Below are 18,055 nucleotides of genomic sequence, written 5' to 3' on the forward strand. Positions count from 1 at the left end.
TACTGAGCTGCTTCCAATATGGAGTTCCCGAACTCTCCACAGAAAGGCCTGGAAAGAGTATGAGACACACCAGACTCACCAGCCGTCTTCCAACGACGAGGGTGTCAGAAGCATCACACAGGTGATCATTTCTATCTCAGTCCCTAGAGTACGGGCCTGGGGATTCTGCAGGTGGAGTAAGCAGAGAGAATGCTCCAAACTTCAGCCTGCCAACAGATACGCACGTCAGTGTGTAAAAGCAAGAAACGAATACGGTGACGGCCCGCATTTGAGTGAGGACTCTGGGGCCGGTGCTCTGGGGCCGGTGCTGAGCGCCTTACACGCACCGTCTTCTCACACCACCCCGTAGGTGGGCGCCACTGCAGCTCCATTTCGTAGAAGCGGAGGCTCAGAGACGTTAGGGGACTAGTGCGCAGGCAGAGGGTTAATTCACAGGGAGCCTGGATTAGCCACCTGGACGTCCACAGGGAGCCGTCCAACTCCACGTCCGGCGTGTGTAACTGCCGCCCACAAGGGAATACCCGGGAACCTGGAGCCCAGCGACCTGTGTCAAATGCACGTCTACAGCGAGCACAGATTCTGTGACACTAAAAGTTCTCCGAAATGACATAAAGGTTCCTCGACTACTGTAACGCCCCGAGATGCCCGGATGAGTCACGATTGACGGGACCTAACTTCACGTGGTGATTAACACCATGATAAACTTAGTAACTGTACTACTGGATGCTCTGAATTTAAGATAAAAAAGAAAGGACATGAGAGATAGATCACCTCTTTTTTACACCAGTCTGCCATCAGAGTAAATGATGACTGAAATCCATCCTAAGGCAAAATAACGATAAGACATGAGATTGCATGCTACCGAAGTGTGAAAGCTACTCAGCAAGATGAAACACTCCAAATGCAAGTTGCTAAACTAAAAAACCCCCAGAAGATTTGTAACTTTGGAAGAAGACCAAGTGGAGAAAAATTAATAAAGAGGGACCTCTTTATTGTATGTTTATAAAATAATCGTATAATATAGTTATTAAAAACGGGAGACGAAACTTTTTATTTTTGATATCTTGTGTTTTGCAGTCAATTTTTAATCATCTTCACAGTTTTCGAAACTTGCTTTTTGTCGTCCAGAGTGCTTTCTGCAATCTCTACCCGCCCGCACAACCAAATAAACTCCCCAACAGGTTCAAGTGAGAGACCAACTATCAAATAAATTACTCTAATGACTCACGAATGAAGACTGAAGAGTTTCAAAGAAATACAATAAAAACAAAAATATATGGAGCATAATTTAATCTTTCAGATGGTTCACAGAAGGCACCTCAAGACCATATTGTGCCATTTTCCTCATGCGGTGTGTTTAAGGGCCTATAACAGAATTCTGGTTAGTGAAATTCTGGACAAAAAAAAAAATGTTTCCTATGGAGGGCACACAGCATCGAATGACTACAGATACAATATGGGGACTCTGACGTGTGTATCTGTACTAACTAGGGCACAATTTATAATATGCTAAGAAAACTTTAAAAATCAAAGTCACAAAATGAGTATTTTTAGCACAGCTAGCAACAGCTACTTGTTTTAAACTATCATTTCATTTCTGATGACCAAATTATATTTGACCATAATTAAAAAACGTAACTTTAAAATAACATTACAAAACCATGGTTACAACAGAACTACGTTCCATCAAATGAAGGAAAAGTCACAGATGTGTACTGCATGGCACTGTAGTTTTTCAAAGCCATTTGGAAAGGCTCCTCCAACCACGTTCACGTGTACCAACTGAAAACAGGCCTCTGCTCAGTGTGCTTACAGAAAGACTTGAAATCCGTGTCGATCATCCAAATGCCTGACAACCACTCAATGCTGATCACTGATCAAGTATTTTTATTGGATTTTCCGACCAGCGTAATAGTGGAGCCCCTTCTGAAGCAGAGACGTGGCGGACTCCGACTATTCCACTGCAGAGAAATGCTCAACTTAAAACGAAAGCGGACACAGGTGACAGCTGGAAATGGCTGAATCACTGTACCTTTACACACAACCAGAAATCTTAGTTCTGCTGTACACTATTTGGTACTTTTTGATTCAGTAGTTGGGGTAAAAAAAAGTTTCCGTATTCAAACATATCTACAGAATATCAATATAAAATGTGTGAATATATACATTTAATACACACACGCGCGCGCACACACACACTCACTCACTCACATATCGAGAAACCAGCACTTACCCACATCCCTGTTTCCACGAATGACTCGACAAATCGTTACTTTAAGACCAGCTTAGATGCTCTGAGGCCGCAGCGTCCGGAGACAGAGGTCAGACGCGAGCCCGCACTCAGGCTGGATTAGACTGTTCCTCCTCATGATTTCTGACGAGTAGTAACACCGCTTATAGAACAACTACATCTCAATAACTTAGGAGTCAGAGTATAAAACCAGTGTCGTGAACATTTAACTCTCTCACGGCGTGAAGGACATTCCTGTTTTCATTCTATTTCCACTGATGATAAGAGTGCACCAAACTAGATCACACTGAACTGTACAAATGATCTTTACTCTTAATCTAAACAAACATGTGTCAAAACATTCTGAAATGCGGCGTCCTTGGATTTCTTCATCTTCTCAATCGCTCGATGCAGGTCCTGCTGTTGCACAGGCCGGATTTCATCTTCATCGCGGCTAAGACACAGACAAAACCGCCAGATGGTCAAATAACTTTCAAATACACCTCCCTAAAACATCCTCCTGAGATTAAGAAATGAAACCTTTGTCCCACCTAAGACCCCCAAGGACAGCCACAATTATGAGCTTCATGTGAATGCTTCCAGAATTTTCTGTGCAGACACAAGCTGGGCAGGATGTTTTTAGAAGCACGGGCTGCTGGGAGGGAGGGGGCCAAAATGGCCGGCTGTAACTCAGTGTTGCAGATGTGGTCATGAAAACCAAATACCTCACACTAAGAACCAAATGCAGAATGTTGGCACAACGTGGAAATATTAGATAAAGGTGTGCAGTTTATCTACGTGGGCGTAGAATTCCCATCAAGGAATCAAAAATTATTCCCACGAAAACTGAAATTAAAAGTAGCATTCTTGGGTATATATTCATGTACATATTTAGCATGTGACAAACTAAAAATAAAATTCTTTGCCATTAATAAAAACCAACTAGCCTAAACCTCCCCTATTCAATAATGAGAAAAACAAAATCCAATATATAATGTCTCCTTGTAATTTACAAACATTTAGGGAAAAACATTTAGGGAAAAAGTTACGATAAGCCAAGTCTAAGACCCAGATTTTTCATCCTGACATATAAAATTTTCAAAGGCTTTGAGGACAGCAGAAAAATACGACTTTCTTTATTAATGTAACTTATTCACACAAAACGTATTCATAAGTTGTTTCTCCTCCTCTCCTCATTTTCTTATACACAAGAATAAAAACCTTTGGCAAGTAGACTCTTGGCTCCGGTCAGAGGTCAAAAGTATTCCCAGCATCAGCATTAGGGGAGCTGGAGTAATCCAGCAACAAATAAATAAAGTGAGCCTCTCCATAACAGGGCCCCAGGGAGCACTGAAGGCAGGTGCAGAACTAGGGCAAACATAGCTAACCTTTCTTCCTACACCAAGCGAAAGAGTTTTTGGTGAAGCTTGCTATGGCGACGCACCGTCATTAAAAACATGGTCATTAAAAACATGGCACCACCAGCACATCCAAGTCTCCTGGAGAGAGAGCCTTGGCGGCGGATGAGGGAGGAGGCCTTAGAAAAAGGGGCCAGAGGCGGAGAACTCATTCAACATGAGGCCCCAAAGTACAACAGTGTGCTAAGAGTTACAGAAACTCTTCATCAGAAGGTCAATACTCTGAAAAGACACTTAGAAACGCAGTGTTAGGCTGGCCCAGGGCAAGCGGCCTTCTGGGAAAGGTCCTTGCAGGACACAGTTCATGGGGGCGGACTTGAGCCGGCTCACTAGCGTCTCTGCTGAAACAGCCAGGCACAGAGCTGGTTTCTCAAACTCGTGCTCTGACACTGCTTTCGAGTGAAGTTTGCCCCAGTGACAACAGTCTGTTTAGCACACGCATTACTGTTAACACACTGAAGTCTAATCCCCAGCAATGGCCCCCAGGCCCACTCACGTGGGAAATCCCTGGAAGAGCACAGGCAATGGAACTAGGACTTTCAAGTGCAAAGCAGTCCGGGAATCCTAGAGAACCCTCTTTCCTAGGAGTAAGTAAGCCTAAACTGCTGTCGGCCTCCTGTGACCCAGTGCGGGGATTTTTGGCAAACGTGCAGCTTCTGTTTCTTCCCCTTCCTTCCAGAGCCTCCCCACAACCCCCGTCCCCAACTCGCTTTCAGAACTTCCCTTTAGGAAGAAAAAAGGGCAGTTCATAAAGTTGGGGAGATTGTTAATTCAAGTTCACCTTTTATACCACAAGCAGAGTTGGTATTGTAAAGAAAAATAACGGAAACCACCCTGAAAGGTCTAAAAGGGTCTGAGAAATAGGAGATGATACCTTTCTTCCGATGTAGAGTTAACATACTCCCGGACACACAGGAGGGCGGCGTCCCTGCACATCTCCTTCAGGTCACTGCCTGAGAAACCGTCCGTCTCCTGGGCGACTTCCAGCAGGTCCACGTGCCTGTCCACCTTTCACGAGGAAAAACAAATGTGAAAAGTGCTGCAGAGCATGATCTAGCCACTGTCCTTCCACGTAAAGAATGTTAAGCATGTTGGAATAGTATGGAAGGAGAATCATCCAAAAATACTTTGTTTCTACTTTTCCTTTAGCCGTAAAACCTGGAGTTTTGAAATCTAATTGTCATGAACTGCCATCATGACTGGAGTATTAAATAAAGCCTTACTCGATAGATCATGAAGCGAGAGGGAAGAACAGACACTCAAACACTGTCGGACTCTCCTTGGCTCCTCTTAGGAAGGTCCTGAGTTGCAGGACTGCATTCACCATTCTTGGCAAACAGCCCACATCAAGTCCTGGGGCCATGACAGCAAACCTATCAACGGGCGCTCGCTTGCCCTTTGGCTGCAATGCTCTGTTTACCAGCCCAACACTCAGCGTAATAGTCTCGTTCCTCAATGTAAGCTTACACGGCCGAGCCGCTTCGGTCACCGTCCTGGGCGCATGGCAGGCCTAGGAGAGTACACACTAGGCTTCCGTGTAGGTTGAGAAGAGAAAATGAGCAAGAACGACGTCCTTCTATCAGATGATGCATATGTGTCACTCGCCACGCTAAGCACTCTGCATGTTAATTAGTCTCAGGGGACCCTGCCAGGCAGTGTTCTTGTTCTGAGGGAGCTTAAATACACTGCCCGAGGTCACACCAGAGCCGGGCCGTGGACACGCTGTGGTTAAGGTCCAGCCGAACTCTTCCCCTGCATAGCTGACCATCTGCCTTAACAACACTTACTTTCTTCCACCGACCTGAAATGCCACCTCTATGAGTTATTAAATGCCCACTGGGTAAGCCCCAGTGTTTGAGTAACACTGGCAACTGTGCACGAGACTGGGACGCCAGACGGTGTGGGGTCTACAGTCAGCTCTGCAACTGTGACCTCATGCGACGCTGGTCTCCTCATCTCTACAACTGGGGGTTGAATGAGGAGATACCCCACATTCTTTGGGAACAGAAGTGAACGCAGGAGGTAGGTGTGGGGCTGGCAGTAGAGCTAAGCGAAAAAAATGGTAAACACGGGACTAAATAAGTTTTAATAGGGGCGCCTTGGGGGGCTCAGTTGGTTGGGCATCAGACTTCGGCTCAGGTCACGACCTCACGGTTCGTGGGTTCAAGCCCCGCATCGGTTTGTGAGTTCGAGCCCCACATCAGGCTCTGTGCTGACAGTTCGGAGCCTGGAGCCTGCTTCAGATTCTGTGTCTTCCTCTCTCTCGCTGCCCCTCCCCCACTCGTACTCTGTCTCTCAAAAATAAACATCAAAAAAATTTTTTAATAAATAAATCAAGCAAGCAAGCAAGCAAGCTCTAATACATACACAGTAGTAACAGTCATTTAAAATTTGGGGTGGGAAAACAACGTGGAACTAAAATGTGAGACACAGAACATGTGAGACAGGGAACATCCATGCAGAAACATCTGAAGTAAAATTATAGTATCAGGAAGAGGGAGGAAGAGGGAGGAAATAGTGTTAACCTGGACTATAGGTATATGTAAAAAAATTTTAAGGGTACCAGTAAAAGATAAAAAGAGAATGTGTAACTTCCGAAACAGTAGAAGAAGAGGAAAAAAGGGAAGAAAACACAAGAGTGGGGGTGGGTGGGCAAAAAACAAAAAGCATAATACATAGAAAGTACTAGAATAAGAAAGAATGAATCAAAGCTTATCAGTGATCCCCACAAATGCAAATAGGCTAGGCTGGTGAAAGTCCATTAGACTATATAAAAAACCAAAATGCAGTTAATTTGAGGTTTAGAATGGTCACACCCTGTCCAAGGGGAAAATAAAACAGATTTGGTGTTCAGTTTTAAAAGAAAAAAAAAGTTCAAAAGATTGAGAAAGGACAGACAAGGCAAATATTAACCAAAAGAAAGCTAATTTAGTTCTATTCTCATCAGATCAATAGATTTTTACTCAACACACATAATTTGGAATAGAAATCATTAAATAATAAAAAAATAATACATCAGGGGCGCCTGGGTGGCGCAGTCGGTTAAGCATCCGACTTCAGCCAGGTCACGATCTCGCGGTCCGGGAGTTCGAGCCCCGCGTCGGGCTCTGGGCTGATGGCTCAGAGCCTGGAGCCTGTTTCCGATTCTGTGTCTCCCTCTCTCTCTGCCCCTCCCTCGTTCATGCTCTGTCTCTCTCTGTCCCAAAAATAAATAAAAACGTTGAAAAAAAAATTAAAAAAAAAAAAAACATCAGAAAAATACAACAATTCTGCACTGATATACATTTAATAAAATATGGCCCTGAAATACATACAGCAGAAATGAACGTAAGGACAGAGTGAGATGGACAAATCCACAGTAATACTGGGAGATGTTTTCTTTAAGATCTTAAGTAATCTCTACACGCAGCATGGTGCTCGAACTCACAGCCCCCGAGATTGACAGTCCCAATCTCGAGTGAACTCCCGTATCACGTACTGATGGATCAGACAGTAAGCACTTCTAGTTACAGTGAGCACCTGTGATCTGATGTACACAACAGAAAACATGACGAACTCACTATGGGGCTTCTGTATAATTTGGATATTGGTCCCCTGTTGGTCACAGGGTTGTAAATCTGTTCCCGGGGGCTTTTCTTTCATTCTGTGCATGTTACCTCATCATGCTTCTGATTATCATCAGACCTGTCTATTCTCTTCCTGGGAAGCATACGCTCCCTTGTATCTGACAACCCTTCTTACATGTGCACAAACACACGGCACCAGACATGCAAGAATCTAATTTCTCTACAGTTTGTAAAACTCACGGAAGAGTAAAAATAACCTACACCTGCACACGCATCACGTGTCCATCCACACACAACCACGAAACAAATTTCCACTACCCACCAGGACAACGGGCTACCAGTGACAGTGACTGCAGGACATGGGAAGCAAACATGTTAAGATCACCCATTAAATCCGGGTGGTGGATATAAGGTTGTGTCTGTGTATAAAATATTCCATACATTAAAAAAGCTACTTAAGAGGGGCGCCTGGGTGGCTCAGTCGTTTAAGCGTCTGACTTCAGCTCAGGTCGTGATCTCACGGTTTGTGGGTTCCAGCCCCGCGTCAGGCTCTGTGCTGACAGCTCAGAGCCTGGAGCCTGCTTCGGATTCTAGGTCTCCCTCTCTCTCTGTCCCTCCCCTGCTCACACACACTGTCTCTCTCAAAAATAAACAAACAGTAAAAAAAAATAAGGGGCGCCTAGGTGTCTCAGTTGAGCGGCTGACTTCAGCTCAGGTCATGATCTCACAGTTTGTGAGTTCGAGCCCCGCGTCGGGCTCTGTGCTGACAGCCCAGAGCCTGGAGTCTGCTTCGGATTCTGCGTCCCCCCCACCCCGTCCCTCCCCTGCTCATGCTCTGTCTCTCCCCCTCTCTCAAAAATAAACATAAAAAAAAAAAAAAACATTAAAAAAAACCTACTTAACACCTTCCAAATTGTACTCTGAAATATTAACAATTCGTCTTCCCCACTTAAACAATCAACACCTCCACCCCATTTTTTGGCCATACTTTGTCGGGCCACACTATGTCCTAACCACTCACAAATCTTGTGCACGACACAGCGATAAAGTTACAAAGCGATAAAGATGAACAAAGCAAGTATGAGAAAATATCAAAGAGGAGAAGATTCCGGGCAGCAGGGGAGCAAGATGAACAGAGGCAGCATGCCATAATGGTTGAGGGAAAGGCTCCATCACTACTTGCTACATCAGCCTGGGCAATTTATTATAGAACTTCTCTGAGTTCCAGTTTCTTCCACGTAAAATAGTATCAACATGTGCTCCTCAGATGAACTGAGGATTAAGTAAAACAATGTATATCTCACCACTATGCTAGGTACACAGCAAATAATTGGAAAGTAACCCTTTTTATAACAGCTAGTAGATAAACCATAAAGTCATGGGAACTGTTTTCATTAGACATTCCTTATACCCGTGCCGAATGTCATCCTAAAAGGATTTCCATAGGTGCTACTCTTAAAAAAAAAAAAAAAAAAAAAAAAAAGCAGAATACTGAAATCAAAGTTCAGAAATAACGAGGAGTTTCTGGGGTGGCTGAGTGACTCAGTTGGTTGAGCGTGCAACTCTTGGTTTCAGCTCAGGTCATGAGCTCACGGTTCGTACTGGGAACGATACTGAAATAAATGAACAACTTTCTAACACGGCCCGAAGGAACAGCACTTATTTCCTCTGTCTACCATGGATGGCACACAGGCATGTACTCTCAGCATTTTACATGTAGCACTTAAATTCTCAAAACGATTCTATGAGATTGTTGGCATTACGTCTACCTTCCCAGTAAGAAAAATGAGGCATAGGGACACTGAACGCTATTTGCCCAAGGTCCCCCAGAAGGTAGGGTTGAAGCCAGAACGTGGGACCCTCAGGCCGGTCTCCAAAGCCCACGCTTGTTAATAACCACTCCTGCTACATTACGGAAAAGGTATAAACTCAGATTTGTTTGTCGGGAAAAAACTCAAGTCTCCTCAGTACAGAGACAGGAAACCTGTATAATGTATACATTTTATTAGTTCTAATCCTTTCATACTTAAAACTTCAAGCCAAAACCACTACACTGTCTGTTTTAATTTTTTTTAATGTTTATTTATTTTTGAGAGAGGATGAGCACGAGTGGGGGAGAGAGAGAGAGAGAGAGAGAGAGAGAGAGAGAGAGAGAGAGAGAGAGAGACGGAGGGTCTAAAGCAGGCTCCCCGCTGACAGCAGAGAGCCCAACGTGGGGCTTGGACCCACAAACTCTGAGAACATGACCTGACACCAAGTCAGATGCTTACCTGAGCCACCCAGGTGCCCCACACCATCTGTTTTCAATGACTAAATTTTGTTAAGGACCTATTAGTAAAGAAACATGAGAAGACTGGAAAACACTATCATTTGAGGCATCTTTTTAGCAAAATTACATTAATTTCTTTCAGACTCTACTGAAGTAACAATATGCCTTCAGCATACAAGTAGCAGCTAGTGGGGAATAAGATGGTCTTGTGTCAACAATTATCCAGAGCATTCATACTCTGCATCACAAAAATGGACACTAATCCTTTGTGCTTTAAGAAACAGAGTGCTAAAAATTCCTTATACCCATGACAAATGTCAGTCTAAAAGGATTTCCAAAGGTGTTAATCTTAAAAAAAAAAAAAAAGCAGAATACTGAAATCAAAGTTTATTTATTAAAAAAATTGTTTTTGATGTTTAGGTATTTTTGAGAGAGAGAGAGAGAGAGAGAGAGAGAGAGAGAGAGAGAGAGAGAGAGAGAAGGGAAGATAGGGAGAGAGAGAAGATCCCAAGCAGGCTCCAGTCTCTGAGCTGTCAGCACAGAGCCCGACGTAGGGCTCGAACTCACGAGCCGTGAGATCATGACCTGAGCTGAAGTCAGATGTTTAACCAACTGAGCCACCCAGCCGCCCCTGAAATCAAAGTTCAGAAACAAAGAGTTTCTGGGGCGCTTGAGTGACTCAGTTGGTTGAGCATCCAACTCTTGGTTTCGGCTCAGGTCATGATCTCACAGTTTGTGGGATTGAGCCCTGCATCGGGCTTTCTGCTGACAGTGTGGAGCCTGCTTGGGATTCTCTCTCCGGCTCTCTCTCCACCCCTCTACCCTGTTTGCCTGCATTTGCTTGTGTGCTCTCTCAAAATAAATAAACTTTATTAAAAAAAAAAAAAGAAATGAGGAGGTTTTTTTTTTTTAATGTTTTTTTTTTTTAATTTTTTTTTTTTTTCAACGTTTATTTATTTTTGGGACAGAGAGAGACAGAGCATGAACGGGGGAGGGGCAGAGAGAGAGGGAGACACAGAATCGGAAACAGGCTCCAGGCTCTGAGCCATCAGCGCAGAGTCTGACGCGGGGCTCGAACTCACGGACCGCGAGATCGTGACCTGGCTGAAGTCGGACGCTTAACCGACTGCGCCACCCAGGCGCCCCTTAATGTTTATTTTTGAGAGAGAAATAGAGTACAGGAGAGTGAGGTCGGGGCAGAAAGAGAGGGGGACAGAGGATCTGAAGCAGGGCTCTGCGCTGACAGCAACAGAGCCTGATGTGGGGCTCGAACCCACAAACTTTGAGATCAAGACCTGAGCTGAAGTCAGATACTTAACTGACTGAACCACACCCAGGCACCCCAATAATGAGGAGTTTCTTAAGTTAAATGTGAAAACATTAGAGCCTACGTGAAGTATGGCTATCTTATGAGACAGAGTTTAAATGCTATGATTTACATTCATTATCTATACGTGAATCATCTATATCATCTATATCTTTATTAAACCACATACACATGGTTCAAAAATGTTAAACTTCCAGCAATACCATCTTTCATTGAATTTTTTTAAATTAAATAATTGTATTAACTCGAAGTCTCTACAAAATTGTCAGCAATTACCTTCTAATATTTGATAAATGTCAAGCCACATCATAGCCATCCTAACTTAAAGAACTTGTGGCATTATTTTATCTCCTTTGTTTTCTTTCTGAACTGCTCCTTGATGCCTGTCTTTGTTAAAGGTTTACCAATTAAGTGTCTTTCACCTAAACAGCACGACAACGACACCATGTCTTGAAAGTAGTTATCAAATAATCAGTTAAAGGGCAAATGGAAGTTGTTGATTTCATGCTCCTATAGGAGTTCTTTCCCCTAGAACACTGGGAGAGTTTTAAGAATTTCCCAGAAATTGCAAAAAACATTTCATGCACATGAAGTTTTTAAGAAAAGGCTGCATAGCATTTATCTCTTTATTAAATAGCTCTATGCTCCCCCAAATAGTTAGTAACTGTGTAATTTGCTAGGTTCCTTACACTTTTGCAATTTAGCGTATGTCTTTTTTTATATGTTTTAAAGAAATGAATGAACAGGACACTACTGAAAGACTCAAAACAACCAAAAAGCCATACTTGTTTTTGGATAGGAGATTCAACATCAAAAAGATCTTAATTCTCTTGAATTATGATCCACTAAAAATCTAGCGTTTGTTTCTTCTTGAATAAGACAAATTAATTCTAAAATTAATACAGAAAAATAAGCAAAAATATCCAGGGAACTGGGCTGAGGGACCAGGGGCGCCTCACCCTCCTTGCTGTGAAACAACTGCTCCTGTGCAATCAGCAAAGTCCAGACCATAGAAAAATGTGGATGAACCCAACCTGGATTTTTCAACAAATACACTGAAAAGAAAGTGGGGGGAAAAAAAGGGGGGAGATGAAGGAATAATCTATAGCCTACGATTAAAAGAGATCTGAAAGCTATTGGGGCACCTGGGTGGCTCAGTCGGTTAAGTGTCCAACTCTTGATTTCCACTCAGGTCATGATCTCACAGTTCGTGGGTTTGAGTCCCGTGTCACACTCTGTGCTGACAGTGCAGAACCTGCTTGGGATTCTCTCCCTCCCTCTCTCTCTACCCCTCCCCCGGCTCACGTGCATACATACATGTGCGCTCTCTCTCTCTCTCTCTTTCTCTCTCTCTCTCTAAAAATTAATAAAACTTAAAAAGAAACTATCAAATAATTGCGAATTATGAACACTATATGGATCCTGAGTCAAATACATGGTAAAAAAAAATAAATAACAAGCCATTTAGGAGACAGCAGGAAATTTGAACAGACTAGATATTCAACGATAATAATGAATTATTGTCCTTTTTTTGTTAAGTGTAATAATGGTTATGAGATTAAGTCAAAAAAGAAAATAATTATTTCTTTTAGAAGTGAAACTAAAATACTCACAGATGCAGTACGATGGGAAACCTGGGGAGTGGGGAAGTAGGGCAGCGAGGGGCACAATCACCCTGACAGTGATTCATGGAGGAAAACCACAAAATACAAGCAACCCTCCCTATGGGAATCTACCAGGTTTTTTATTTATTTTTTTATTTTATTTTTTTATTTTTTTTTAATTTTTTTTTTTTCCAATGTTTATTTATTTTTGGGACAGAGAGAGACAGAGCATGAACGGGGGAGGGGCAGGGAGAGAGGGAGACACAGAATCAGAAACAGGCTCCAGGCTCTGAGCCATCAGCCCAGAGCCTGACGCGGGGCTTGAACTCACGGACCGCGAGATCGTGACCTGGCTGAAGTCGGACGCTTAACCGACTGCGCCACCCAGGCGCCCCATCTACCAGGTTTTTTAGTTTGGACAGCAAGTTCAAGGAGTGAGTTTATTTTATTTACTTATTTTTTTTAAGTAAGCCCTATGCCTGATGTGGTGCTTGAATCCATGACCCCGCAATCAAGAGTCACGTGTTCCACCGACTCAGCCAGCCAGGCGCCCCTCAAATAGAGCTTAGATACAAAGTTTAGGATGGTGAAGAATGCCATGTTATTCAAAACTCAGAAGCCAAAAACGGGGGAAAAGAACCCAGTAAGTTAAGAAAAACAAACCAGGAAAAAATACTTCAAATTGTATAAACTAAGAGAATTCTCCCTAATATATTAGAGTTCCTATAAATCCCTAAGAACAAGAACACTGCAATAGAAAAATCGGCCAAGAATATGAATGGGTATTTCACAGAAAAAAACCTCAAGAGGCTCTTAAACACGAAATGCTCATTTCATCCTTAAAAATACAATGAGATACCGTTTTCCACCTACCTAGATCACGTGGGCACAAAGCCCCACCACACTCGTCGGCAAGGCAGCCGGGGAGGCGCTAACGCTGCTGGTGTGAGTACATCAGCGTGGAATGTGGCAAGAGCTACCAAAATTCTAAATCAGATCCTCTGATCTAGCAATTCCTTTTCTGGAAAATCACCCCTACTAACATCCCTGGACAAGTGTGAAGTGACATATGTTCAAGGTTGTTATTCAATGCGGCATTTTTGTAGTAGTAAAAGACTGGAATCAACCTGAATGTTCTTCAATATGGCACTGATTTAATGAATCGTGGTATATCCAGACAGTGGAGTCCAATGCAATGCAAAAACGAGAGAGCGAGCGAGAGAGAGCGACTGAGCGCACAGAATAAAGACACTATCTGCGAATATGGAGAGGTCTCCAAGATGAGTGACAAAAGCAATGCATAGGACAGGGTATGCAGTTTATCAATATGGCTCATGTAGGAAAAGGAAAAGGAGTAACAGTATGTCCTACGTGCTGTTAGAGACTGGGTCACCTGAAGGGACACAGAAGAAATGTAGGGGAAGTGGGATTCTTCTCTGAATGCCATTGAACGTACATGTTTTAATTCTGAAGGATGTGACCTTAAATACAGAACCCATTTAAATTTTGATTATCGTACCCTTTTAAATCTCAACTGCAACTTCAAAAAATATCGTAATCAAATAAATAAAACCCATACTGCTGTACAAAAATAAATGTATCTTATATAACTGAAGAGCAGCCTAAAAATATCAAAGATATGAAACACAGCACTTTTAAAAAAAGCAGACCATCGTTAATTAGTTCAAATGGACCATGGCTACTGCGTTACATGAACGGCCAACAGTTTTACAGTGATTTATGTCAAGTACAAAGCTGTTTATTCTCCAATTACTTTTTCATTTCTAAAACGGTTTTATGAACATAAACATATTTACAGGTTGGGGGAAAATGTAATTTTCTACTTACGTTTTCATTTTTCAAGATGAGTCTCAGGATTGCTTCTCTTTGTTTTAGAGCCTAAAACCAGAATCATTTCCAGTTAGCATTTAACAAAAATAAGGATCAACTAGTTTTCGTGATAGTTCTTCTTTCCTCTGTAAACTATCTGACAATACTTGCAGGAAACGCCAGAAACTCTAACAAAAATCATAAAATATGTTGGCTAAGCAAGGTCTAGATTCTAGACTCTAGAGTAATTGTGGTCAACCTACTGAATTCCTGTCTTCTTCTTCTGAATCCCCAGCGATTAGCACAATGTCTGGGAAATAACATGCCCTTCAATGTCTTTCCTCTACGGCTCTGGCAAATGTTCTTTTCTTCATTTACATAATTGGACAGGATGGCAGCGATGTAGGCTCAGTTCCTCCACGTCTGCACACCGCTCCCTCACTCGCTAATTTATATCAGTCAGTTTTTGTTTGGCGTTGGCGGTACACGTGTTTATACACTTTCCACCCGAGCGATGGCTCACATTATATCACAGAACAGGCATTTTGATAGGATACCTTACATAGAAAGTCAATATAAAGGCTTTAAAAATGTATTATGGCTGAACTCCTTCTTGCTCTCACAACCACTGAAGACACAGCTAGTTACCACCAGTATCAAATCAAGTGACCGGAAAAAACACAACCAAACCCTGCTGTTCCCGTAATTCAAGATGGTTAAGTATGAAGGTAAATTTGGTATGTTATGTGATGACCAATGACTACTTTTTGTGAATAACCACTTAATTTGGAGAAGAGTTTTAAGGTAAGGTTAATCAGATACTTCGACATCAGAGTTCTGCAATAAGAAGAAAATTACCCTATAGAGTATATGTATCCACTAAAAATGGAATGAAAAGGGGGTCACAAAATCCCAGTTTGTACATTAACAGCATACAAATTTGTAACAAGTCTGACAACCCATTTTGGTAACTAACACAATTAATATGTTAAAATGAGAACTGTAGTAAAGGCTACCTTGTGAGTTGTTGTATCCTTGTTCTATTCTACTGTGTGTCAAAAACCTGTTTCCTGTCGGACTCCAGACAGAGATTCCATCAATGTAATCTTTGTCTTCAGATCCGCCGAGGGAAGGAAATTAATTTTCTTTAAAAACGTCCTGCTGTCTTGCCAACGCAAAAGCCCGATTCATAGGCAAGGCAGACAAAAGCCACGTAAACCTGGCGGCAGCCTACTTCTCCAGCCTCGGGTCCCTCTGCTTCCCGGACGCCCTGCCTGAACTACCCCCAGAGTCTCAGCAAATACACATTACCTTCCACACATTCTTGCCTTTCCTCGTCTCCCCTGCGTATCAAACTCCTGCCATCCTGGATTCGGTAAAGCTTACTACTACTCAGACAGAATTATCGGCTTTCAGCATCATTTCAGGGTCTCAGTTCTTCAAACACTCTTTTGGTAAGTATCTTTTATGTCATTCATTTACGTGTCTGCCTCCCGTGCCACCCAGAGCTGAGGACAGGGGCCGTGCTCCATTCCCCGGAGTCTGGCGGGTGCCTGACACAAACCAGTGCTCAGCGCTAGTCACGCTAAATAAATTTAGTGTGAATTTCAGCAAGGTGAATTTCTCCATTGCTGTAGCAGGTAAATCTTCTAAGAGCGGCTCACTCTGAGCATGCTCTCTTTCTCTCAGAGAGGCCGAGGTCTTAGCTACACCAAATAACTGATCAGAGTAAGAGGCCACAACCCTCAATTTTAGGAAACCAAGTTTATTGCCACAAACTGGTAAGTTGCGGAATACACAGTGGGACAGATGTTTTTTAGCCAGAGACTCTCAGGGGTATTATAATCTTTTATTTCAAAATTTGAAAGGATTGACACTAAAAATCCCTCTACACAGCCATACATGTAACACGCGGACTGACTGCATGGTGCGCATTTTCAATGATCAACCCTGTTTTTTCCCTCTTCCATCGAAAGGCACCCAAAATTCACGATTTGAGGATTCTGTGCAAAAATTATGTAGAGTACCAGCAAGTTGTAATCACCTACTCGAGGGTACTTAACTGACAGAAAAGGATGCTAGAAAGAAGACAGTCCTGGTCCAGTACACCCTTACATCTACATTAAGTTAAAGTGTAATATCTTAGCCACTGGTTAATCATTAATCCTATCAAAGGGAAGCCCAGATTACAATTGACAATAATCAATCAGATAAATCCAGTTCTTGTCAGCCTTCTGCACTTGATCTGAGCCAAAAGGCTGAGAAGCGATTTGTCAGCCTTCTGAACAGAACAACTCTTTAACCCCATCCCTCCTAATTTTATCCTGTGCCAAACCAAAATTATAATTTCAATTTTCTATGTACTTTCTCAGACAACTTGCTACATTCTAAAGAAAATCAAACAGGTGGCTAAGCACACGAGGTAAGTATAGACTCTGAAGGGAAGCAAATGACACTCATCTTAGGAAAGAAAGAAGAAAAAAAGCAAGACAGAGTGGAAAGGACAAATAATTATAGGGACTCCTACCCCATTCCTTTCCTGCCTGCCATAAATAGTAAGTCAATCCTATTAAAAAAAGATCATTCCTGGGGTGCCTGGGTGGATCAGTCAAATGCCTCACTTCAGCTCAGGTCATGATCTCACAGTTCATGGGTTCGAGCCCCGCGTTAGGCTCAGTGCTGACAGCTCAGAGCCTGGAGCCTGGAGCCTACTAAAGATTCTGTGTCTCCCTCTCTCTCTGCCCCTCTCCCACTCGCACTCTGTCTCTCTCCAAAATAAAAAATAAACATTAAAAAAATTAAAAGCCAAATCATTCCTTTCCTGTAAAAAGCTGAGTCTCTAACAATGCACAACATCAATCACAAGCACTTACAGGCTGGTTGATATGAAACCTTGTAGGCATTCTTCTCATTATGGCCGAGTCAAGGTCCTGAGGACGGTTGGTGGCCCCCATAACTATGACCTGGGTGGGCATAGAAAGAAAACACAAGGCATTAACTCCACTGATAATGCACCTTTTAGGATATTACTACCAGGGCTTAGAAGCTATGGAAAAATAAGGAGTGTTTACATCTTCTTTAAAAAATGACTTTAATCTAGTATTACTCAAAAATTTATACCTACAAGTCAAAGTTAATCCTAAATGGATCCAATGATGGCAAAAGTGTAAGACTGATGCATTTCACCAGAATTTTAGTAACTAATATACTGTTTAGTTACTGAAGAATTATGAAGATTTAAAATAAAAAGTATTTTGCAATATATGGTTGCTCAGTGGCTACACACTGAATAACTAAAAGCCATTTAGGTTACAGCTTGGGAGTCTATACAGGGGACACTTCACGTCCTTCGATACTAAAATTAAATCATTTCCCCTGAGTCTAAGGATTCTGGTGGCGGTAACAGGTATCGTGTACTTTTTCCTCTAGATTTCACACCACTATCTCACGGCACTGTCAGCCCTGCTGGTGATGTCTTCTCAATGCTACAATAAAACCTCAAGTGATCAAACTTTCAACAAGGGCAAAAATTAATCCGATAAATGCTGGGCAGAATTTAAAAAAGAAAAAAGAATTAGGTGCTTGGCTGGCTCAGTCGGTAGTGTGTGTGACTCTTGACCTTGGGGTTGTGAGTTTGAGCCCCATGTTGGGGGTAGAGATTACTGGAAAAAAAATTAATTTTTAAAAAAAGAAAAGAAAATGCTGGTGACCTGCCAATCTCTGGGCCTATGTCACTTTACTCATAAAGGATATAGACATGAAAAATCAACGCAAATAAAGACAGAGATATCCAAAATAAGTTAATTTCTGG

General features: G+C 42.4%; 1 protein-coding gene across 4 annotated transcripts in view; it reads right to left on the minus strand.

Moving 5' to 3' along the window:
• Positions 1-1,027: 1,027 nt before the first annotated feature.
• Positions 1,028-18,055, minus strand: part of ATAD1 (ATPase family AAA domain containing 1) — a 79,165-nt gene continuing 62,137 nt past the window's right edge. For all 4 annotated transcript variants that reach the window (XM_047825160.1, XM_047825159.1, XM_047825161.1 and 1 more), the window contains 4 exons: positions 17,118-17,207; positions 14,263-14,313; positions 4,523-4,656; positions 1,028-2,684 (listed from right to left, as the gene is read on the minus strand). In XM_047825160.1, coding sequence (XP_047681116.1) covers positions 2,564-2,684; positions 4,523-4,656; positions 14,263-14,313; positions 17,118-17,207 — 396 coding nt within the window. In that variant the 3' untranslated portion in view covers positions 1,028-2,563. The remainder of the gene's footprint in view (positions 2,685-4,522; positions 4,657-14,262; positions 14,314-17,117; positions 17,208-18,055) is intronic.

Source organism: Prionailurus viverrinus, chromosome D2 (assembly GCF_022837055.1).
Source record: "Prionailurus viverrinus isolate Anna chromosome D2, UM_Priviv_1.0, whole genome shotgun sequence".
Taxonomy (NCBI): domain Eukaryota; kingdom Metazoa; phylum Chordata; class Mammalia; order Carnivora; family Felidae; genus Prionailurus; species Prionailurus viverrinus.